Raw genomic sequence first — 25598 nt, 5'->3', positions numbered from 1 at the left:
GACGTGACGTACACATTGCGGGTTGACATACACATTACAGATTGATGCACACAATGCGGAGATGGTCCCACAGAAGGCATTACCTTGTTCTCCTTCATTAATGCCTCTTCTACTGCCTGGCGACTGTACTCTCCAATGTACCATTTGTTGTGCTGGACATCCTGCAGGACAGGTTAAACGATGACTGTTTTAGGGTCAAAGGGAGGTACCAGTGATTTATTAATGAATGAAAATTCACTTTTGTCCCCGCATTGCCGAGTCACAGTTTGATTGAGAGTAGACGTGCAGTACGAAAATTCTGTGCCTGGGATGGACACAGAAAAAGTAACTGCAGCTGAGGAAGTGTGCAACTGGCATGACAGGGTCCGTCTGTCATTGAAAGTACCCAGAAATTTCACTCCATCTACTGAGAAAGGCCCTTTGGCGCCATGCTCAGAATGGATAATAAGCCCTCCAGCTATCAATGCTTTCTAATTCTTCACCTGCCGAAGCTGATTGAGGTGGGATGTTTATTGTTGATTCTGAAGCCTATGCTGCCCTAGTCGTGAGAACAGTGGGGAGGGATAGACAGGTGCAGGCTGAGAGCATCTTCATGCCACTTGCCTAAAGTCACATGCACTGGAACTGGGATTTGAACCCCCGTCTGTCTAGCTTTCTCCTTGTGTCATGCCACCTATTTTTACCAATTGATTTCTTTTTGTTATAACATGCACCGTAACAGAGAGCAGGAAATACTGAGAGATGCACCATGGCTCTGCAGTTTCCAAGGATTATAATATTAAATGATCCCCTGCATGAGTCCAGCACATCCAAGGCCCCTCCTCACCCATCACCCTCAGTCCAGCCCTGCAACAACCCTGTGAGGCTGGCATATCGAGACAGTGGGGGCTCAGTCAACACCCATCACCTGGTTGGCAAACCTAGGGATGTGACATCAGGTCCTTGGTCTCTCAATCTGAGTCTCTGGTCCTCCTAGCACAAACCCGATCCTTCCAATGATGGGCACACCAAGGCACAGGTGAGTGCCAAGAGCCAGCTTGCACCTAACTCGGAGGCGGCACTTCCTGTCACCACACAGCCTGAGGACACGGGTCTGGCCAGCCAGTTGTGCTGGACTGTTCTGTGGACACACCCAGCTTCAGGGCTTGGCGGGGGCTGGCTCTGCTGCCCCTCCCCCTCTCCTCCTGCCCAGCTCTGCCATTCTCTTCCATCAAGATTGGGCTCAAAGTCATCTCTTATTTGAGGTCTCCTTTGGAAGAAATTGCTTTACCTTTTATACAGTACGAGTATATTGTTATAATTTTTCTGTTTCATTATTATTGTTTTTCTCAGAATTTATTGTTGTTTCTCTGCCAAATTTATAAGTTAAACTTTATTATAGGATTGTATGTATAGGAAAAAAACAGTCTATCTAGGGTTTGGTACTTTCATGGTTTCGGGCATCCATGGGGGGTCTTGGAATGCATCCCCTGTGAATTGGGGGGACTGCTGTGTGCACGTTAAAGAACCTGATGAAAGGGCAGTATAAAATGCACAGAAAAACACTTTTGAAAATATTAAAATCCAATAGTATGTAGCCAGAAGGGGAAAGAATTAAAGTAAATTATGATTTCCTTTGAGGCATTGTTCAAAAAAGCCCTAGTCAGACCCTAAGTTTATCTAGAAAGACAATGCAGAGGTGTGTCTCCTTTACCTTTTCATCAGACCTTACAGAGAAAGGTTTTCTCCAGCTCGTGTTTTTATAGTGAAGTGAATTTTCCTGAGGGCTGTAGCTGGCTGGAAACTGACTTCTCTGAAGAGGGTGGGTCTGCGTGCTTTCTTTATGATCTGGGAAAAGAGAATTCACAGTTAAATGACTTTGTTACTGTCCTAGATTGCCTCCCTCCGGCCCGGAGCTGGAGCCCGTCACGCCTTCCTGTGTCTGTGGTAAACTTCATGGTCTCCACCACCGTCACCTCACTCTGGACAGCAGTCTCCTCTGGGCTGTTCTCTTGCTTCAACTTTTGGTGCCCCCCCCTCCCCCAGGCCATCCAGAGTCATCTTTTAAAAATGTAATTCTGACTTTGCTACTCCCCCAGTGAAAACCCTTCCATGATTCTCTTTACACCTGACAGAAAACCCAAATGTTTTACTTTTGGCAGTAAAGCCCCAAATAATCTTTCTCTTTTCATCCATCCATCCACCCATCCATCCATCCATCCATCCATCCATCCATCCATCCACCCACCCATCCATCCATCCATCCATCCATCCATCCATCCATCCATCCATCCATCCATCCATCCATCCATCCATCCATCCATCTATCCATCCATCCATTCATCCATCATTTGCTCTAGTCTGGCTGTAATGAACTTCTTTAGTTTCTTAAACAAGCTAAGTTCATTCCTAACTCAGGAAAAACTTTTTTTTTTTTAACTTGAAAGAATCACATTTTGTTTTAATGGAATACCACTTTTTAAATCTGAAAAATGACTGACAAACTATGGCTATTCAGACTCGGGCATTTGGCAGGTGTTGATTAAAAATGAACCAAGTGAGCCTGTTACTTCATGGAAAACAATGGGCAGTATTTGTTGCCAGTTATAAAGTTAGACTTTTCAAATGCAGATTGGAATTTGGAAAAACTTTTATCTGCCATCTTAACACAACAGCATCCCAACAGTCAGACTTGATGAGATTGGTGGTGTTAGCAATGTGATTTAAAAAAAAATTATTTCATCAGAAACTATGTTAACATTGGAAAGATCTGCTTGAGTCTGTGAATCATTATTTTTCAAATGACTAATGTCTGATGCTACAAAATCATGCCTCAGTAAAAGATTCTTTAAAAGAGAAGACAGAACCTTAAAAATAGGAATAATGCTAAAAACTGCTCTCCTCTTAAAATTTTAAAAGTTTCCTGTATTGTTTGGGAAGAGGATGTGAACTTCAGAGCTTTCAAATGCAAGTATGTTTTTATTTAAACCCAATGGAAGAAGAGCATAACTTCCTAGAAAGACAAGAATAAAGAAGAGATGAACCTAATATCTGGCAGGAAAAGAAGCCAAAAGTCAGTAAAAAGCAGGGCAAAAAGGAGGCAAAAAATAATATAAGAATGAATCCAAAATATTAGTAATCATAATAAATATCAAAAGTGTAAACTTAGCATTTAAAAATCAGATGCAGATTGGTTTAAACATTCCAGTTATGTGGATGTGCTAATTACTCATCTAAAATATAATGACAAAGAGATCGCTAACAAGAGCATGGGAAACTGTAGACCAGGCAAATCCTAACCAAGAGAAGGCTGAAAGAGCTATTGTAAAAAAAATTAAAAAAAAAGACTTTAAAAACTATATTTTAAATTACAGCAGAGCAATACATAGAGACTTATTGAAATGGCCACAGCTATCTTTTCAACACGACTGAAACAATAACATATTTGAGAGGAGAAAATAACCATTAGCAGCATTTCCTATCAGCTTGTGTAGTGTACATAATAGTCTTCAGTGATTATGAATTTTTCATTATATTGTGGCAACTGATTTATTATATTTCAACTCTGAGTGCCTTGCTTGAATATTTAAAAACCCCTACTTAAAAAAGAGCATTGGGAAACAGCTATGTGCATTGTAGCCTATTTGGAGAATGAGTTAAATAAAACAAAACAAACAGAAAACAAACTTGGCCATGCAATTTTCCCCTGAAGGCCTGGTTGGGTCTTTGTTTAATCAATAAATAAAATTCTGAGCTTACAATCCACTACAAGTATATAATTGATTTTGTTCTAAAATAATGGAAGCTAATCTTTGGAGAGATTTTACATAAAACATTGCATTTGAGTTTATACTCCCATGAAAAGGACTTGGAGACAGGAGGGTCACAGAAATGAAGAGATTGACACAGAAGTAGAAGAACATTGGGGAGGACGCTGTGTAGGTGGTCAATAAAATTGGAGGCAGGAGAGCCTAAAAAAAATGGTATGGGTTGTAAAATCATACCGATATCAATAATTACTAATATTTCAAAATTCTTATGTCTATCAAGTTTTAGCACAGTGCCTGAACCATATTAGTCATTCAATAAATGCTACTGCTAATATTAATATTAGAGAAACAGCTCTAGACCTCTTTTTTTTGTAACTTATAATAAATCATTTTATTTAAGTATCCATACATATTTATTAGCAAATATTTTAATTTATCCTACATACAACTTAAAAAACAATCTTATAAGAAAAAAGCCATATAATTTAAAGAATAAAATGCAGATAGAAAAAACATTAGTGAACAAAAATTGAAAACAAACAAAAAAGAAAACAGATCATCCACAATCCCAAACTTAGAGAGTAATATTATTATTTTGGAGTATAACCAAACCATTCTGTATCCTTTTCCAATATTTCAAAATATTATTATTATTTTTTGTCCTGAGATCCAAATAGCTTAGCTTGTTCATTTATCAGAGAATTGAGTGGAGGCTGTTTATCAAGTGGTAACTGAACTACTAAGAATAGCTGAACATTCCAAAATCTTTTCTCACTTGTAAAATAAGGGTGATGCTATCTACATCGACAGAGGTGTAGATTTCACTCTTCTATATGAAGAGGTCATCCTCCCTCACCTGAGGCATTCAAATGAAAACCAGGAGGCTTTAGAAAGTCCACTAGCGAAAAACTCTGAGAGCCTGGATTGCGACTTGTTTTTTGTGCACCTAATTTCTGCCAAGCACTGTGATCCAGAGATGAATTTTTACCTGGTAGAATGAGCATCGCTCAGTAAATTGGTGCAGGGACATTGAAGGTGCTTAAGCACTGATTAGTTGAAGGATGGGGCTGCCTCTCTTTTGTATTCTTAGGGCCCAGCCCAATTTTGGGTACAAATCATGTGTTTGATGGATATTTGTTGACTGAAAGAGGAATTAATGGTGTTTGAAGTTCTCTGGAGGCCCAAATATTTCCCCGGTCCATCCCAGGCTGTTTAAGCTACCCTGTTTCCTCTGAGACATGGAGAGAGAATCTACGAGACCCCAGGGCAAACCATCCTATGCCCAGCCCGAGGGTGCTTGGACTGATGGCTGCGAAGGCCATCCACTTCACCCGCTGCTGTTCCATTCTTCCATTGCACTTAATTATTTATTTGTGCAAGATTTTGTCTTTCAAGTTAAGACTCTGGATTCCTCTTTAAGCTATGATTCTGTTTCCCCATCCTTGCAACGTATTCTTAAAACCCCATTAATAATGCCCTTCCTGGGCCTGTTTGGCCCCTGGTCCTCCCATCTGATACTCCAAGCCTTTTCATCTCCTACGCTGAGATCTGGCTTCCAGGATGACTGTTCCTGTCATTTGATTCTCACGGATTGAGCTCATCCCATTAATCACAGCCACCTTCCTTTAAAAAAGTAGCCCTCTCTTGGGAAGCTCTTATTGGCAATGTGTACATCAGGGGAAATGAGTTTTCCAACCCAAGGCCCAGATGGTGTAGGGCAGAAATGAAATAAGGACATGGTAGAAGCCAGGGAGGAAACAGTTGGCCTGATGGGTTCAATGGGTAGGGAATCCCTAGCTAAGGAAAGGGAATGCAGAGGAAAGGGAAAAATATTAAAATGTGTCAGTTGTCTACTATATGTCTGGCAGAGGGCTGTGTGAGTATCAACCCTGAGAGTTACGATTGTTATTTGAATTTTATGGATGGGGGAGGTTGAAGCTCTAAGAATTGCTCAAGCTGACCCTATTGTAGGGAGAGAGGCAGAATTGGAACCAAGGTCAGTAGAGCCCTCAGCCTTTCCACTGTACCCCATGCGGCCCGCTCCCTCCAGCCCTCAGCTCTCTTTTGGCTCAGCAGAGAGAGGTTGGATTAGACCTACACAGGGTCTCCATAGCATGGAGAGAGAGGAAAGAAAGACAAAAGAACATGACAGATGTGGTTTGGGCAAAACAATACTAATAACATCAAAACTGAACCCCAATAGTCGTCTAACACGATATTTATATGCTGCTCTTGCTATCTCTACAGACAGGATATCCTTTTGCTTTTTTTCTTTATAATCAGTAAGACAGATCAGTTTTATTTTCTCCATTTCTGAGAATTATCTTACGAGAAAGCTATTTTATACCCAATGGGTTGTCAAAAACTAAGTTTTGTCAAAAACAACTGTTGAAGAGGCTAGAACAAGGGGGAACTCATAAGCTGTTGGTGAAACTAAATGATATGCCACTTTGGGAAATCCATCAAGTACAACCGAAGAAAGGGATATCCTTAGACCTAGAAATTTTATTCTTAAAAAGAGAACTTATCATATCCTGTACATGGGAAAACATGTACATATTATGTGTATGGGAAGACATGTACAATATTTACAATATAATGCTATAAGAGGGAAAAAACTGGAAACCACCTAAGTGATCATATTTAATTATGGATAAAAATTGTATTAGCCCAATGAAATGTTAGCTGTCAGTGAAAACAAGCTAATTACATTTATACACATCAGCCCAGTAACTCTGAGGTTCACAAAAGCTAAGTAAGTCACAGTGTAGGAACACTGCAGTGTGATGACTTGCCTTGTAACTATGGTAACTTACCTGTTCATTTTATAATTCTTAGGTAACGTGTTCTTACCTCTGTTTCGCATGCTGTGGGTGCTCATCATGAGTGAAGAGCTAAAGAAAAGGTTAGAATTGAAAGAATGTTAGTATTTCCCATGCTGGGTGTAATTCCACTCAAAGCCAAGGTCAGTGGTAACAGCTGAGGTCACATCTACAAAGCACTTTATATTTTACTGGATGAGCTAGAAGCATCTGTGTCCTAAGGAGAGAGGAGTTTGGTCTTTCTCTCCTCTCTCAAGACAGACAAACATTAGCTATGGAACAAACTGACCCATGTAAGCTCTTTCAAGGTCACTTCAAATACCATGATTTTTTACTTTTGGAAGCCATGAATTTACACTTGCCTTGTAACTATGGTAACTTAGAAAATATGTGGCTGTATTTATTTACCCATTGAAGGAGAGTCAGCCATAGCAAGAAGAAGCATATAGAAAGTAATTTACTTCTTCTTGAAATGTGAGCTAGGTGCGAAAACTGTGTGGATTATTAAGAGAAAACCCATAAAGAAAAGGGGATTATAAAAAATAAAAGACAATTAAAAACACCAATATGCATTTCTAAGCACAATATTGATGTTACCAAGACTGTCTACCGAGGACTCTAGTTAGCACTTGACTTAATGTTTAGCTTTATTTCACATTAGCTGTAATTGCTGGTTCATGTTGTATTGTGGTCAGCACTGTCATAAGCTGTAGGTGCTACCACAGTTAAATCTAGTTACATGGATTGTGCTATTGACTAAAGCCTCTGGGTTAATGAAATGACATCTAATCCTTTTCTAGCATGGTGAAATCAACCAAGTATTTATCTGGTTTTTGTTATCTCCACAGAGGCCTGGGGTTTGATGGCTTGCTTTGTAGATCAAAATGCTCATAGGTCATTCAACCGGCACACTGTGTTCTCCTCCCTTGTCAGACTTCTACTGACATTCAAGACTTTGACTCTGTGAAAACCAGGATTCCTTTACCAGCAGCCAGGGTGCAATTCTGATAAATGGGGAAAAAAAAATCACAAATAGCAAAATTTCCCTACCCTAATTTTTTGGGATTTTTAGAAAAAGTCAAGAGACTAGAAATATCCTCTGAGGATATTCTAGGTCTCAAGTATAGACTTTATAAGGACAGAAGCAAAAGCAAAAACAAAACAAACAAAAAATGATGATTCTTTCATTTTGTAAACGTGTTGAAAACTTACTGAATATGTGGTATGTTGGGGGAAATACAAAATGAATAAGACATGGGCTGTGCCCTAAAGCACTTCATTTATGATGAGAAGACATCATTGCATCATAAGCACAATGTGGGGGAAATGCCATGACAGGTGTGCACACAGCACAAGTTCCTTTGGTCTAACCCAGACAAATTGCTTTGGATCTCAGGGACGGCTTCCTGGGAGACACGCTAACAGAGCTGACTTCTGAAAGATGACGAGGAGATGGGTGAGGAGTGAGGGTATGTTCCAGGCAGAGGGAACTGCAGGTAGAAAAGCTCAGAGGCGCGGAAACATGGCTTATTCTCAAGAGACAAGAATGTAGTTCCTTCTGGGTGGAAAGTAGGCTATGGAGATAAGCATTAACTATTGCAATAGTCCAGGCAAGGTTGATGGTGGCTGGACTATGTTGGGAGCTGGGGAAATGAGGAGACATGGATAGACTCAAGGCATGTTTTAGAGGTAGAATTTGGGGAGTTGGAAATAGATTGGACGGGAAGAGTGAAGATGGCAATGAGAGCTTATCATCTACTGAGGTCAGGCAGTTTGTAGGAGGGTCGCGATGGTTTGGGAATGAAAGTAGAGATGAAGAGCTCAATTTCTAACATTATGAGTTTGAGATGCTTGTCACCTGTTTAAGGAAGGCTGCCCATTGGGTCACTGGATGTATAGGTCTGGAGCTAAGAAGGGTGGTTGGGGCAGAGGGTAGAGATTTAGGAATTATCAACACAGGGTTGACATTCAGCACTGTGGGGATGGATGAAATTGCCTAGGCTCTTAGTGATGGAAAACAGGACCTCAGATGGACCCTGAGGAATATCAGCATTTAGAGGTCAGCTTGGGGAAAAGTCCAAAAAGGGGACTCAGAAGAAGAAGCCAGTTAATAGAGGAAGAAACATCAAGAGACGTTCAATACATTAAACAAATACACAAGAGAAGCCAAACCACATCAAACAACTACTAAGTCTTGGCAAGTCATCCAGCACAACTCATGGCCTGACCCCAAAGCTGGGACCCCGTAAGGGGTTCCTGGCTCCTTACCTGGCAATGGCGAGAGGGATCTCGGGAGCACTCTGATTTTTTGACAGGTGAGGTGCTTTGGGTTTCATGGGGTGATGCGGCACTGTGTAAGGAAGGCAGTCACATAATTAGGTTGCAGAAGGAAAATGATTGGGGACTATTAGAGGCCTATTGGAACTACTATTATTTTATCCAATAATCTCTGATGATGAGGAGTGGGCTCTTGGTGGTTGGCACAAACCGTAACCCACAGATGCTGCAACGACCCTGGTTCCTGGGAGTGGCTTCTCATCAAGGCTATAAAAATTGCCTCGATTATTGAATATTCAATACTATTATCAAAAGTATTGAATCTGGAACTCATGAACTTGCTGAAATATACATTACATTGGAAGATATTTGGTATGGAAAGGCCTGCGGGGGAAGCGGACTGAAGAGGGATTCTACGTTCAAATGAAAAGTTCCCTAGAAGCATCAACAAAAACGTTAAGCCTAAGAACTGTTCCGGGTGGTGTAAGGCATGGGGATGCCCAGTGCTGGCCCACACCCCCAAATTCTCATCTCCCTCCTGTGATAGGGCAGGAGGACCTCCGGAGCCTGATGTAGACCAATAGTCTCCCCCGGTTACCACCAGGCACGCGTTTTCTCCATGTTTCCCCTTTGATCTTTCGAGTTTCGAGAAATTCTGCTAACCATCTGAACTGGAGTTATTTCGTCATTACATATGCCACTGGTGTCACCACTTTTTCTTTTCCTTTTCATCACGAATAGATTTTAACCAGAATTACCATCCAGAATTACCAAGGGCACACAATACTACTACGACATGAAATCCCATAAAACACTCTCCTGGTTGCCGTTGTAAGTAATCAAGTTCAGGAAGCATATGGACACCCACGTGTCCTAATTTCGTTGTTACTCTTTGTTCTGTCCAAGGTTGATTACAAAATGGACACCTGTGATTGAAGGACTGTGATTACTTGAAATGTGATGGAGCCAGTGACTGGTTCGTTAGTCATCCAGCCTTTAAAAGTACTTCACGTCACCAACAGCCAGCCACCCAGAGCACCTGCCCCGCGTGAGCTAGACAATGTCACAGTGATAATCATTGAACCCGATACAGCTACACCTGGACATTTCAATTAGGATGCTGGGCTCTGTTGTGGAAAAGGCCACAGTTTCCTTTAGGTTTTGAATTGACTCAGAATTGCCGACAGACCCCTACTCCTCCATCAGGGGTCCTTGGGAATCTACAAACCCAGATGAGGACTTGCTCCAGTCTAACTTCTTCAATATAAAGAAGAGCATGCTTGGGACCCACAGAGGCAAGGAACTTGGCCCAAATCACACAGTGAGTGGGTGGAGGCCTCTGCTGCTTTCTTGAAGCATGCTGTTTGTGTTAACACTTTGGGCCATGGCTCAGGCCCCTTAGCTCTGGTCATAATTCATCCTTCTAAGTGAATGGTGAACAGTATGTCCAAGGAGGCGGGAAGTTCTTACCTGTGTAGCATCCTGACAGCTAGCAAGTGTTGGGTTGCATGCTTCCACAGCGATGACACCCCTGGTGTGTGCACACACACGTGTGCATGTGCTCAAATGAGGGTGTGTGTGTGTGTTTGTGTGTGTGTGTGTGCATGGGTGACCTCAAAGAGGGAGAGAGTAAGAGCCTCTCTCAAGCAGTGGAACAGCGTCTTCCCAAAGTGGCAGGGGTGACAGTGGGACAGTGAACCTCCTTGTCAGGAGCCCGTGGCTGAAGACAGACCACTAGTCCAGCCCCAACTTAAATCACTCTATTTAGACTGGAGGGTTCTTGAACAGACTATGAGGGCCTGGGTCCATCTGGATTTCTCTCTCTCTCTCTCTCTCTCTCTCTCTCTCTCTCTCTCTCACACACACACACACACACACACACACACACACACACACACACACCCCAGACCCAAAACATCAATCCTTTCAACAGATGATTAACACTGTAAATCTGGAAACAGCATTTAACCTAATGGTATCAGGGTATGAAAACAAATGTAAACAGTTCACCTTTCTCTGTTCCAAGGACCTGTATAAAAAGAAAAAAAAAAAAAAAAGAAAAAAAGAGCTGTTGAATGACTATCGGTGATAGAGAACTTTACATTATATTATGTGTGTTTTCAGAGCAACTGGTTAGTAGAAGTGGGATAAAATTATTGTTAGTATAGAGATTTAAAAAACCTATACAGACTACAACTAAAGACTAAGCAAAAATAAAAATTTTATACTCTGTGTGATGTATGTCCCAGGCAAGCATACCGTCTACTGAGGGGCCTCTAAGTTGCTTTGACTCCTTGGGAAGCAATTTAACCAGAGCTGCCAAGGGCCTTGGAAATACTCTTCTTAACCCAGTAATTCCATTGATGAGACTTCTTCTAAGAAAGCAACCTAATATCTGGACCAAATTCCATGTACAAAGGTGTTCAGTATACCCCTAGTTATAGTGTCGAAATACTGGAAACAGTTTCCATGCCCATCCAAGAGGGAGCCGTTAAGCAAATTCTGGTGCTATATTCAGATGCTTGTTATAATATTATAAATGTAAGTATTTATGTGGAGTATGGAATAAGATTCTCATACGTATGCCTCAATGTTACATAAAAAGTTCAGGATAAAAATGTGGCTTATGACATATTTACTTGCAGGTGTGTGTGTGTATAACAAGGGAGTTGAAGAGAGATGACAAAATTAATAGAGGTGTTTAAGTGACAAGGTTATGGTTAATTTTCTTTGTTTAAAAAAAATGAGCATTAAAATATTCACATTATTCTTTTTAAATGTAGCCATTTATCTTTCCAGACATTCCGTTTCTCCTCCTGTCCTCAACGGTGGTAGAATTCCCAATCATCCTGCATTATGAAAATCTGTGTGGTTACTGGACTTGTATCTTTGGGCCCTTCTCTGCTCCTGAAGAAGCAAAAGCCTTACAAGAGGAACAATGTTTGCCAAAGTGTTTACCTAACTGTAAATCGTTTTCTAAAGTCCATTTCATGCAGCTGGGGAGGACCTCAGGTATCATTTAGACATGAGCTTCTTAACTTGGGGGATGGAAGGGGTCCTTGGATGGCCTAGTGGGGTCCATGAACCTTTTGAAATGAAAAACTAAAATTTTTTTTCTATAAATATGTGCATATATTTGTATGTGTTAGCAAGGGTTATTATACCTTTCACCAAATTTTCAGAAGGGTTTGACGTCCATGAAACATGAAAGCCAGAGGTCTGCCGATGAGACCCAGAAAGGCGGTACCATTTACCCAGATGCCCGCTGTTATCTTGCGGCTAAGCCGGTTCTAGAGCCCAGGTCTCCCGACTGGTATTCACTTTACAGGCCAGGAACCTTTAGCAACAACTAGCTTAGAAAGGCATCATAAGTCTTATCTGAAGCGAGCCAGCAGACAAGCCCTGTGATTTCAAAGACCGTGCCATCCCCCAGGGTTCTGGAAGGAGGGCATATATTTCATCGTGGACAGAAAATCAAGGCAGATCTATAGGCTAAGTGAAAGGGTAATGAATCCATGCTAATGAGCGGTTTGAAAGTCTCCCCACTGTCTTCCCCCAGACTTTGAACCTGGCAGTTCAAAGTGCTCAATCAGATGAGGTTGTGATTCCCAGGCTCCTCAAAGCGGGGAAGCCGGGTGTAAGGCTGAGATGCCAACCGCCTGCGGGAGCAGTTTTATTGAATTGAGACCCAGTCAACTTTTTGCTTGAGGGCTCTGAATTTAAAATCAAATGAGATTAAAAAGTGAAGTCTCTCTAGTGTCTCTACTTGAACTTTTTTTGGTTGTTGTTAGAAAATAAACATATTTAAGTCTCAATAGTAACGCTTTCATTATTATTCCCCTCCTTTCTTCCCTCCCATCCTCTCTTCTTCCTCCTCCTTCTTTTGTTTCTTTTTCTTTCTTTTAAACTCAGTGACATCTCTGCATTTGCTAAGGCGAGGAGTCACAGGCTGGGGAGAAGACCTGGGTGGGCTTTGGGCTTCCGGGGGCTGGCCCAATAGTCTGCCAGCTGTGGGAACTTGGGCAAGTCTCTGCACCTCTCTGAGGCTACTTTTCCTCTTAGGGTTTTGTGAGAATTAAATGAGACCAGGAGTCTCTTACTTTCTCTGAAAACTATAAAGCGCTTTGTGCATTTGAGTTGGGCTGGATTAGACCATCATTGGGTTTTGATCCGCAAGATTCTGGTCACATAGACAAGCATGGCATTTGTCCTATGAGATGAGCTTGTGTGATAGAGAAACGGCCTTGACTCTTAGGCCAGACAAACAATGGGGAAATATCTTGGCAAAAGATGAGGAAGAATGTGTTTTTCCACTAGCTGTTCTTTAGATGATATCAGCTTCTAGCAAATGCCAACCAACGCTGCCAGGAAAACCAGCAGTCCTGCATGACCCCTGCTATCCGAGGCGGAGCTCCTCATCTTCCTCTTGTTTGTTAGTGACTGGGGGTGTGTGGGGTCGGGGGGCTATTGTCCTTTCAGACTGACCAATGAGTTACGGACTATAGGTCACCTTGAGTGGCGGCCATCTGCTAGTTGGGACACATAAATTGGACCGTTAGGAAGAAAGGGGTGGTCCCTCTGGATGTGTGGGTACCACCCCCAACTTCCTCCTCCTTGATGGCATCTGGAAGTTCCGCACACAGGACAGGGTGAGCTGGTGAGCCCCGAAAGAACCAGCGCGGGCCCTTCCTTCTGCAGCTCCGTGTTTGTCTCCTTGACACGACTGTCTTAGCGAGTAGAGGTAACGAATGTCTTGTTTGAGTCACAAGCTAGAAACGTGACCTTGATTTTAACATTGTCATAATGCCATTAAATAAACAAAAGAAAGGAAGAAAAGAAATCAAGTTCTGCAGTCTAGATGTAAGAGCATCAGTCAAATTCTAAGATAAGAGCCAAATCCCTTAGGAGGCCAGTGGGAGTGAGGTGAGGACACTCATGTGGCCGGGCAGAGACTTTCTACCAGTCACGGTAGACTCACCATCTTAAGGAGCTTCCTTTTGGGGGCTTAAGGAAGTAAACATCTAAGGGGGCTCTGAGATACCTCCGCCTCACCTGACTTTCATGCCATTTATAGAGCCACTACTTCTCACCGGGCCATTTAGGTGTTTACTTTGACTGACTTTGACTTTATCACGACTTTGCAAAGTTGAGTGTAGCCATCTCTGTTTCATGGTGGGGGAAACAGAAACAGGGGTGGAAGTGGGGGGTGGGGACATGTGCCAAAGTTCACAGCAGTCGTAGATGCCAGAACGGGATTCAAATCCAGGCCTGTGTGACTCTGTGTCTTCTATTTCTTCTACTTTGCAGTCCTGTCTTTCTTGTGAAGAACAAATAGCAAGGTGTAGTACAAGTCCCCACATTTTATTTCTGTGATGCTGGGGATTGCGAGCCGTGGGTGGACCCTTTGTCTTCCATGGGAACTGGGTGTGCTTTTCTCTCCATCGTACCAGTAAACACTGAATATGGTGGCGCAATAGGATCTTGATTTAAAACCTGGATCTTAACTTGTTTTGCTTTAGTTTTCCCACCTTTAAAACACAGCTAATAATACATGTTGAGTATAGCTATTACGATAATTAAGTGGGATAGAGTATATGAAGAAAATAGTATTTTGTCCATTGCAGACACTTAATGCACAAAAAATTCCCTTCTTTTTTTCCCCAGGACAAAGTTTCTACTAACCTCACTCAAGTTCTTTAAGCTGATCTGTCTGCAGGGAAAAAAAAAAATAGAGTTACATAAAGTACAGTTCATAATGATCAAAATAAAATCATTCTGAGCCCTTCAAAACCGTTGATTACATTTTTATTGCCAAATTAACAGCCCGTGGTCCAGTGTGATGTTTATTACCATTCTATAAAACGAAAGCCAGGTTATTTTTCTCATAATTTCCTATTATGAGAAAAAAAGAAGTTATGAGCCAATGTAAAAGGTGGTGACAGAAAGGACATGAATAAACTTCTCATTTTAGGAGAATTTAAATAATACCATTTCTCCTGACTTTTTACTAGCACAGACAGACCTGCTGTCATTACCTTGATTTTAAAGCTCTTAGTTTTTTGCATTGCAGAAGTGCAAAGTGTTTTAAATGTGAAGTTGGCAGGTACAGTGGGATCCTAAGAAGGCATGTGTGAAAGAAAGGATGCTAATAATGACAGATTTGAGACAGGAAAAACACAAAACTGAGTGGTCGGGAAAGAATTCCACTGAGACTCTGCTAATATGGACACTGGGCAGACAGGTCTCAGTAGAAACTCCAAACCTTTCATTTATATTGACAATTAAATCAATCAGTGTCTCTAACCCTCATTTTTCTCATCTGCCAAGTGGCCACAAGGGTATTCGTCTTAGAGGGTTATTGTTAGAATCGCTAAAGAAAAGAATGAAAACGTTGGGCGTTCAGAGGGCACTGTGGTTAGAATGTGCTCAAAGTCAGATGACGATGCTAGGAAGGGAGTGGGAGTGACACACACATTCTGTCTGTCAGGAGAAAGCCTGGAACCAAAGTACGGGGAGATTAAGGCTGTGGCACCAATCTCAGGTGAAGGCTGTTGATCTAGTTAAAAAGTTCCGTCTGTATCAGGTAAAATGATCCAGGAGCATACAGCCTTCAGATGCTGTGTCTGGTCTATTTCTCTAACAGGCGTCCATGCTGGGGCCCCACGTTTTTAACCTGTGTCATCAGCCCACCTGAGATAGCATGTCTCCACCCTGCCTCCCCCTTTTAATGGTACAAGTGAGAAGGTAAAAGCAATATGATTAGAAGTATTAAAGTTGAACAAACACCCGTAGTAGTAATTACTTGGGGGTTAAATTGAGGCTAATCTCAGTGTTTTCCGTGTTTATAAGAGTCTCTGGCATCTTAGGACACAGGGGCCATGTGGCTTCAATTTAAAGTCTATAATTGACTTTAGTCTTGTGATTTTAAGTTTCAAGAGTCAAGCTACATTTGACACCACTTACAAAGAGTTTGAATTGTTTAAGAGCACTTGAATTTTTCTGTATTTATGCATTTACTTTATTAGATTTACAAAAGTTAATTGTTAAAGAACGTTTCGCTTGTTAGGGCTTAAACCTGCTCTGTCAGCATTAGAAATACCTAAAAATTAGGCCAGTGAAATGTTATCAAGGCATTTCAAATATTTGAGGAGATTTAACTGAGTTTGTAAATAAGTCTTATTGTCTAAGATTTCTTAACCTCTCTAATGTGACGAGCGAGCGATGGTCTTTCTGTTTAGATAAAATCTCTAGATCTATAATAGAAGTAGAGCAATACACTTCCTAAATGGCAATGGGTGGCTTCAGGAAAGCGAGGCTGTGTAACTGGTGACTTTAAATATTGGGTTGTTAAGTGAACCCGAGTAATTGTAAGAAGTCCCTTATGTGCACAACAACCATCTGTAGGCATTGGAACGGCCATGTCTATAAGACCCCACACATTAGTTGCTCCCTTGCCTATAAAGTGAAGGCGCCTGGCTTTCGGGGAGGGGGGGTCTCTTAATATGAAGACAGAGGGACTGCACAAAGTCAGAGAATGGCAGAGCAGGGCGGGACTCCGGCCTCCCCCCAATAGCATCACATTGCCTCTGGAAGAGCGTCTTTCAATGCTTAAATTTTCCCATGTTTCTGGCTCTGGAGATGACAAACAAATCGCAGTCGCTGACTACACAGGAGAAGCTTTCCCACGTCCTTTCCTGAGCATAATTGGTGCTCAGTGTGTATTTCAGGGTGATACTTTTAACTATAAAAATAGCCCTTCTGGACCTCCCCTTAGTTCTTGGCTCAGCTTTAAGTGAATTGGACCTGAATCCTTGCTGTAGTATCCTTGAGCTCCGTCCGCCTCGATAGGTGACATGTCCTCCCTGAAGCTCAGTTTTCCCATCTGGGAAATGGGTAAATCCAGATGGGAACAAAGAGGGTCGGTTAAGGTTCTCATGAAAAAATATATGTGAAAGCTACTTGGGATGAAATAATACCTTGCATCTGCGGAACACTTTCACCAGTCACGCTTGCTTTTAGAATGAACTTTTTATTCTGAGCTAAGTGCAGGTCTCAGGAGGATATAAGAAATAATAGATCAGAGAGAGCCCGCGTGTCCTTCGCCCCGTGTCCCCCAAAGGCAGCATCTTGGAAAACTATAGTAATAATAATAAAGTTCACGCTCTAAAATCAATAGTTTCCATTCATAAATGAGACTTTGTATGTGTCTTCACAATCCATACATCCTCTCTTAAAGGACCATGGTTTCTCGCTATCTAAAAAGATTCTTTTTTCACTTCCCAAATCATCAGAACACATTTTTGCCACTGAGATGGCTTTAACTGACATGGTTGAAAAGGGGAAACCATGGCGAGGCCAATGGCTGTTTTGTTTATTAACTATGAGGCGCGTTATTTGAATTACATTTGGCTGAAACCTGCACCGTGGGCCACCGAGTTTGCTGGAGCAGAAAGGAGATACGGAGGTGCAGTGAGCTATCTGTACTCCTGTGTCCTCACCAGTTAACTGCGGATTATAAAGCTGCTTCCTGCGGTATTGTTGTGGGACTGAGTTAAATGCACCCAAAGGACCCCAAAGTGAGCTCAGCAAATGTCAGTTACTCTTAGGGTTACCCAGGGTGACCTTATCTGGCCCATGTGCCGTGGTACTGAAGCTAGAATGGATATATAGTTGGACAGTTATTTCCTTTTTAATCGCTATTTTTTTTAAATTCAAGTTTATTGGGGTAACAATGGTTAGTAAAGTTACATAGGTTTCAGGTGTACAATTCTGTAATACATCACCCATCTATCACAGTGTGTGTTCACCACTCAGCCAGTTCTCCTTCCATCGCCATATATTTGATTTCTTTTACCCTCACCTACCACCCCCCTCTTTCTAATCATGTCCTGGAGAGTCGCAGTGTGGTGGTTTGTGCATGCTAGCTAACCTAACATTTATTTCTCTTCCTTTGAACAGGGAGAAAAGTCCCCAGGCTCAAAGTTTTGGTGGGAATCTGTGTTGCAGCAACTTCTGGTGATATGTTTGTTTCCCTTTTACATCAATTTACTTAAGTGAAAAAAAAGGAGCTGAGCAAAAAATATCAAATCCATGGATATTACAAAAATCACAATAATGGTCTCTAATGGTTGAGAATGTCTAACCAGCAGTTCCAGCTTCAAAGTCCTCTTCAAGCTTTGAGTTGTCAATGAATGATCTAAATGGCATTTTCCTTATCTGAAGTGCTGCGACTCAGCAATTGTTTTGTAAAGCCAAGACTTAGCTTTAAAAGAGAGAAGAATGACAGAGCTGGCGGATGCAAATGGAGCTGAAACACAATAGCTGGAAACAGCACCACCCAGGGTGCGCAGAGCCCATTGTAAAGGGCTGCAGCTGCAGCTGTGGGCTGCCTCCCACGGACTCAGGTGACTGGGGGAGCAGTTCATCTCACAGTGCCCGTGGAGCAGCTGTTAGGAAGGGAGTGGGCACGATTCGCCCTGCTTTGGTGGAAGTGGCTCAGGCCTCTCTGTTTTCAGAGAAAGTAAACCGAGCAACTGCCTCATGTGGTTGTTCACATGTGATGTGAGTCAGCCGTGATGACCATCCGACTACCTGTCTGGGGCCCAACTAGAAGTGAATTTGAAAGCTCTCTCCTTAAAGCAAAACTCTCTCCTTCATGGTGGCATTCACAGGGGCTTCATATTTTTGCCCTCTCAGTAGTCGGATACCAGCCCTACAACTCAGACCAAGTCATCTAACTTCTAGGAATCTTAGTGATGTGGGCCCAATGGGTAGGGGAGTGGTTTTTACCAGGTACCTACTGTGTGCCATCTACTGTCCTGGGCACTTTTCCCTCCCAGGCCTTAGAAAACCATACTGTGTTGGCCACTGGGAGGATTCAATGAGGAGAAATGTAATTACCCTCTGGAGGTGTTTATAGTGAAGAGATCCAGCCCGGTTCTCATCACAGCTAAAAATGATTAAACAAAAGTAAACTATAATGGCAGAAGCCCTAGAAATACAAAATGCGAACTTCTGAAGATTCCCAAACCACTACTAGATAGCTGCACAATAGATGGCGTGACCCAGATGGCAGCGGGGACTGACTTGGAGATCAGGGAAGCATTGTTTCAGACCTCAGAAGGTCCGCACAGGTGGATAAGGCCCGGGGACCTTTGGAGCGTTAGTGGCAGTTACATTCCTAGAACCCAGTTCCCGCTTGACCTGGGGAGCTTTAAAAACAGGGATGCCCTTCTCACCTCTCAGAGCCACGAAAACAGATCCTGGGGCAGAGTACGCTCTCAAAAGCTTTCCTAATTGTTTTAATGTAAAACCAGGATGAGAAACATTGAACGAGCATTTACAGCCTCTATTTCCAGAAAAAATAGGGTGACGGGTGCCTAATTCTGAGGGGTATAGGTGGGAGATGTGGTTTAAGTGTTTTTCTTTCTTTCCTGGGCACTTGAGAAAAAAATCACATACCTCCTCACCCCATTCTGTCACACGGGGATGGTTATTTTCTTTTTACAAATAAGGAAAGCGGGTCTCAGAAGCGTTGAAGGGCTTTCTGAAATGATCCAGCCAGAAGCAGCTCAAATGGGACCCAGCCCCTGGTCTGCTGGCTCCCCAAATCCCGTTCTTTCCAGCATGAAGACACACACAGGTAAACCCCCTCTTCCCTCCACACTAAACAAGCTCTTCCCCTCGGATATCTTACTCTTCCTAATTTCCTACCTCCTCACTTCTCTGAGTTTTGATCTGTTCTTAACCTATTAGCCTATGTGCTCAGGAGTTTCCCAGGTGATGCATTTTACATTTCCAGTTTAGATGACACCACTTCATGGATTTGGTAGCCTACATGGTTGGTGTCTCTTAGCCTCTTGGTCTACGCAATCAAAGCAGAGCAAATTTGGTGACTCCTAGTCTGGCTCAGGCCCTTCGGCAGCTGCAGAAGGAAAGTCGTATTTATCCTATTTAACTTCTACTATGTGCCAGGCAGTACGCACGCTGACATGAGACAGTTCCTTTTTGGGGGGGAAGAGGCAGACTTGTATTCAAACATATTATATGAGATGGGAAAGGCACCAAGAGAAAAGGGCTCAAGGTAATAAAAATGCAATAAATGTTGGTTAGAAACACATGCTGGGCAGGCACTGTTAAGTGCTTGACAGGAATCACCTTATTTAATTCTCACTCTAGCCCATGAGGTGGGAGGTAGCTATTATTATTATCATCCTTACTCTAAACTGAGAAAAACCGTGGGCTCAGAGAAGGTTAGTAATTTGCCTGGAGGCTGAGCTTCGCAACCTTTGCACTATTGATCTTTTAGGCCCGATTAGTCTTTGTTGTGGGGCCAGATGGTTAGCAGCATCCCTGGCCTCTTCCCACTAGAAGCCGGTGGCATCTCCACCCCCCAAGCTGTCACAGCCAGAATGTCTCCAGATGCTGCTAACTCCCCTGGGGACAAAGTCACCACAGGTGAAGACCCCTGCCCCAAGTCTGCCAGTTCATAAGGAGAACCTAAACTTCAAGCAGAGCACTTTGAATGGAGACATGGCTGGGAGGAGAGGGGGTCGGGGTTGCAGCCTGGAAGACGGATGTTTGTGTGGGTCTGTGAAGATCGGAAAGATGGAGAGACATTCACCAGAAAATTGAGAGAAATGGCATTCTAACATCGCCCATCAGAATCAGTGATGACTGGGTTTTCCATAGAAGCTCAAAATATGCCTGATATGCTGAGTTTTTGTATCCACGAGAAAGGATTACAGTAAGTCCCTGACTTACCAACATTTGAGTTGCGAGCTTTCACAGATACGAATGGTCCTTGCATTACGAACATTCGTAGATGCGAACAAATCGTGGAAGTAGCTCACGTGTCTGCCAGACATTGTCACAGTTGTGTTGCTGTGTGCTCACTGTACAGTGCGATAGTGTACAGTAGTGCAGTGCTCAGTCAGGGCCCAGGGTGTCCAGAAGCAAGAGGAAAAGCAGTGGTGATGTGGAGGGGACTGCTAGGAAGTGCAAAGACTCACTTCGTCGGACTTACGAACGAATCCAACTTACCAACATTCTCCCGGAACGGAACTCGTTCGTAAGTCGGGGACTTACTGTACTCAATAATGCCTTGTGCCCCAACCCGCTGATTCAATGAAGCTTGCAGTAAGAAAGCATCATTCATTCTTTGTAATAGTAACAAGAGGAACACTTTAATCTTTGTTCTGACTTCTAAAATAAGGTAATTCAAACTCTCTTGGGAAAATATGCGCATTCATGTTTGTCACATTTTGTGATTGGAGCTGGCTGCCAAATGCCCGTACGTTTGGGGGTGGGGTTCCGTCATCAGCACTGAATCCCAGAGGGTTGGCTTTGTAATATTTATTGATCACAAAGGCAATCATGTTTTTTGACAAATGGGTTTTCATGCGTGGTTATAGTCCTCCAGCCTGGGTGATGGGAAGCTGGGGACCGATATTAGCCCTTGAATCATCTGAACTACTTTTTGGCTTTTACATAGAAAGTCTAGATTCCATTCTGTCATTTAATATTTTCTTTCGTAACTAATTCAGGTCTCAAGTGATCCATTCTTTCAATAACTCATTTTATTACAAAGAACCTGTATTTTCCAGAAAGAATCAAACTACACGTTTCGAAGATTATTTTCCCTCAAGGTCCCATTAGGGAGCCTGTTCTGAGAGGTGACTGGTTGGGGTGTCCTTGTTACCCTCCCCAGCCCACTAATCTCCCTGGTCATTTCACGAGCAGCAACAACAAATCTCTCACCTGGCCCCTCTCTGGACTTCGGGGAAGGTGTGCCTCTGAGGGGAGGGCGTCCTGCTGCTCTCCGGCTCGGCGGGTAAGGGCTGGTACTTCTTTGGAACGGGTAAGGGCTGGTACTTCTTTGGAACAGAGCCAGGTGGCCTGTGGAAGAGTCACAGGGGGACACTGAGAAGGTTTGCCACACAGGGGGCCCCTTAGACCTAGAATTCACAAAGCCCTGCCCCTCAGTGTCCCCAGCTTTGGGTTGGAAACGTCAGTTTCCGGGTGTGGATACTTTGCAGGCCTGCCTGATGCGTTTCCAGGGGCCTCGAATGGCAGGGAAGTCATGCTTCTAAGGCGCTTAAATCTACTTCCTTGCAACATGCTCTCTCTCTGGTTTGGTTGTTTTCTGATGTAATTTTCTACAGGATGTCTTTGGTTCCTCAGTGCGCCCCATTTTGAGTTTTAGGAGTGCCTGGGGACAAAATATGACAACAGCCTTCATTTGTCCAGACTAGAAGACCTGAGCTGTTTATACTCCCCCAAGAAACAGGAAAATGTTTGAAAGTCAGTGAATGCCTCACTCACCCACTTCTTCACCATTCAATCATTTGTAAAGTGTGTCAGGCACTATTGATTGGTAGACACTGGAGATGCAGAGAGGAAAAAGATGAAGTCCTTGGCTCAAATATACTTCCCTCTAGGAGGGCAGTGAGAGAAGTGGTGAGAAGATTACCAGCGAAGGTAATGAGTGCTGTGACGGAAGTGCTCACAGGGCCACAGGAGAACCAGAGCGGCCAACTCAGTCTAAGAAATCAAGTCTGTTGCTCTCACCTCCATATATATAAACATAATATTTGTATATGTTCCTATATAAATGTATACTTTATACTATAAGTTGCTTGGCAGAATTTCCCAGTGCCAGTCCTTTCTGGAAGATTTCTATACCACAAGAAGGGAGAGAAACAGAAAGGAACAGGGAAGTAATGCAGTGATCATAAAATGATTTGTCAAGGTGTATTGAATAGACGACTGTGAATTAATGAATGATTAAATGGATGAATGAAGTCTTGTTTAATCATGTTCATTGGCCAACTCAGATTTATTTTTCAATGTCAAATTTTTGTTTCTCTTTTTAAAAAAATTCTGGAGCTTTTCAAATTCGGGAACTAATTAAGTATAGAGCAAAACAAAATGCTATTTTAAGTGTCTTACCGAGGAGGTGGTAAAGGAGTCTGCAAAAGGAAGGAGAATCAGAAATTAAATTCACTATTCTTTGAGCAGAGCTAATGGTTAACATTTTTGTGGTTTACAAACAGAAATTACAAATCCCAACCAACCTTCCAGGAGATATTTTTCAAGGTATGTCTAAGCCTTCACATCATCCACATTCCTATGCTTCTAAAATAAGGAGTAGGTAACAAATGCATTTTAATGATTCCTCTTACCTTGTTTCCTTTGGCGGGTGTGTTTCCTAAAACACAAGAGGGAACAGCAGTGAGTTTATGGACAGTATCACCAAGCTATTTTTACATACGTTCGAATGGAAATCATTCCATTGGAATAATCTTGATGATAATGCCAATGAACACTTGTTATTACCTAATTAGGTCCCCAGCCACAAGCTAAATACTTTAGTTATGTGATCTCATTCAGTCCTCACCTTTGTTCAGGCAAGGAAGAACCTGAGGCGTGGGGGGATGAGTACTTGCCTCCAACCACCCAGGTGTAAATGGCAGAACAACTTCTCATTGTATGCGTGTGACTTGAATGATCCCCTCTTAACCACCAATTCTTCATTAGAATTAGCATTCTTTTATATATAGTCATCTCACTAATTCAAGTTCTGGCCTACCACCTTCACTGGACGTTTCCAAGCAGAAGGAAACAGCATCACAGAATTTTCGAGACCGAAGAGTTTTCGAAGACCCCAGAATTTAACTCCTATATTTTCTAGAAGACAAAACTAAGGACAAACAAGGTAGGACAATTGCTCAAGACCACCCAGCACTAGAAAAGACTGAATGAAGCTAGAGAGAGTTTTCTGATTTCTAGGTAGTTTTATTTTCACAATTCAATCGCGGTCAGACAATCATTGAGCTGCTGGCCTGAACTAAGCATAATACCAGGTATTGGGGCTAAAAGACAAATATGACACAAACACAATCCTTCTCCTCAAGTGGCCACAGTTATTCTCTCTACAGGCCAACTTCTAGGTTCTGGGGACAGGTGAGAGACACAGTCTCTGTCGCTACAGGTTTATACCTAAGTAGGTGGACAGGCATTGGAAACATTATTTAAAATGTGATGAGATTTTCAAGGAGAGGAGGCATGGTGTTAAAGGAAGAGATGGGAGACTTAAGTTTGTCTGGGGGGTCAGAAAAAGCCTCCTTGAGGAAGCAATGCTCGCTTATCTACAAAAATGGATGTGATGGTGATAAATGTTGTTTTATAGGGAGGAGTCAACGAGACAGTATGTCTCCTAGTACAGGAGACTTGAACCTCCACTGGGAACTGGCTGGGTGACTGCACACTGAGCTTCGTTTCCTTATCTGTGAGACAAAGGACTAAATCTGTGGTTTTTAGTTGTGCTCTGAAGAGCCCCCTGGGCTCCCCCTGGGGACTCCTAAATCTGGGGGGCTGGTTCTGGCTTATCACCCCATATCATTGGGGGGGGTCTCTACTTCATCTACTTCCCATTGGATCTTTTCTTAAGATTATTTTTGGGGAATGGTCCAGCTGGCCCCAAAGAACCCAGCCCAACCCAACACAATATATACTGGTCTGGATGATTTTAAGGGGTCTTCCAGGTGTGAAATAACTGCTTCATTGAACAAAATTACCATTCTCCCTGTTCTGTTTTTGTTTTGGAAATCACTTTTTAAATAGCTAGGATAGACTTATCTGATGATTTCAAATACTGATGGCAAACAGGAATTGTAGATGTTCTTGGCATTGTAAAAAACACAAAATATGACCCAGGTTGGATTTCAACAACAGCAGCAATCTAGTGAATGATATATCTTGGGCTATTTTAATGATATTACCAAAAAACTTAGCCCACATGAAGTGAAAACTTAAGCTTTCTTAAGGCATGAAATTAGAAAACATAAATTTAACTTCCTCTTGTTGTATTGTGTGTTGGCTTCACGTTTAGAGCTCCCTGGGGGCTATCTGGCTGCTCACGCTGATGGCTTTCCCTGTGGAGCTACATATTGGCTTTCCAAGAGGTCTTCCTTCATAGCTACCCCTATATCTATTGGGGATCAATTCAATTCACTGGAAAAAAAATCAATAAAGAGACTGAGTGTCTGGAATTCAATAGGAACATTCCATTTATTGTTTCAGAGATGTCTATCTCATTTGCTTTCGTGACTATGAGTTTAGAAAAGGACATCTATCTTCCTTTTCTTCATTGAACTATTGTTGAGCACATAGCATGTGTCAGCCACGGATTCATTTTTAATCTATTTGTTGATGCAGTTGTTGGGGAATATAATACCCCTCTCCCCCACCCCCACAAGAAAGCTGCTCTTCTCATGTAACTGATGTTTCAGTGGCAAGAGATAGAAAACAAATAAACAAAAGTAGATGATGAAAGGCAACGACAAGCGCTGCAAAGAAAGAAGAAGCAGGCTGAGGGGGATAGAAGGGGCATGGAGAGTGCGAGATGGGGGTCGGGCTGCTTTTTTACACCCTTCCCAGAAGGGGTCTCTGGATAGGTGCTGAGCACAGAGGAAAATGAGGGAGCACACCATGTGACTACCGGGGCAAGAGTTTCCCTGATAGGGAACAGCAGGTACAAAGGCCCTGAGCTGACATGAGCACAGAAAGAGGTGGTGGTGGAGGTCGGGAGTGCCCAGATCACACCAGTGTCGTGGGCTGTAGTAAGAACTTGGCTGTAACCTGTCTTTTTGGTACACAGTCCATGTTTTCCTGTGTCTTCATTATAATGTAAGGATTTCTCAGGCATCATTTAGTATTCCCCTCACTTAAAGATTTTGTGTGAGAAAAA

General features: G+C 42.5%; 1 protein-coding gene across 1 annotated transcript in view; it reads right to left on the bottom strand.

Annotated features, from left to right (window-relative positions):
* The window catches only part of CLNK (cytokine dependent hematopoietic cell linker), a 151122-nt gene that overhangs the window by 9789 nt on the left and 115735 nt on the right, over positions 1-25598 (bottom strand). The window contains exons 9-17 of the mRNA XM_019661144.1: positions 23032-23057; positions 22799-22818; positions 21608-21745; positions 14531-14558; positions 10859-10877; positions 8840-8921; positions 6603-6643; positions 1694-1827; positions 84-161 (exon numbers count right to left, since the gene is read on the bottom strand). Coding sequence (XP_019516689.1) covers positions 84-161; positions 1694-1827; positions 6603-6643; positions 8840-8921; positions 10859-10877; positions 14531-14558; positions 21608-21745; positions 22799-22818; positions 23032-23057 — 566 coding nt within the window. The remainder of the gene's footprint in view (positions 1-83; positions 162-1693; positions 1828-6602; positions 6644-8839; positions 8922-10858; positions 10878-14530; positions 14559-21607; positions 21746-22798; positions 22819-23031; positions 23058-25598) is intronic.

The sequence above is a fragment of the Hipposideros armiger genome, unplaced genomic scaffold, assembly GCF_001890085.2.
Source record: "Hipposideros armiger isolate ML-2016 unplaced genomic scaffold, ASM189008v1 scaffold_337, whole genome shotgun sequence".
NCBI lineage: Eukaryota > Metazoa > Chordata > Mammalia > Chiroptera > Hipposideridae > Hipposideros > Hipposideros armiger.
This window is presented reverse-complemented; position numbering and strand designations above follow the sequence as displayed.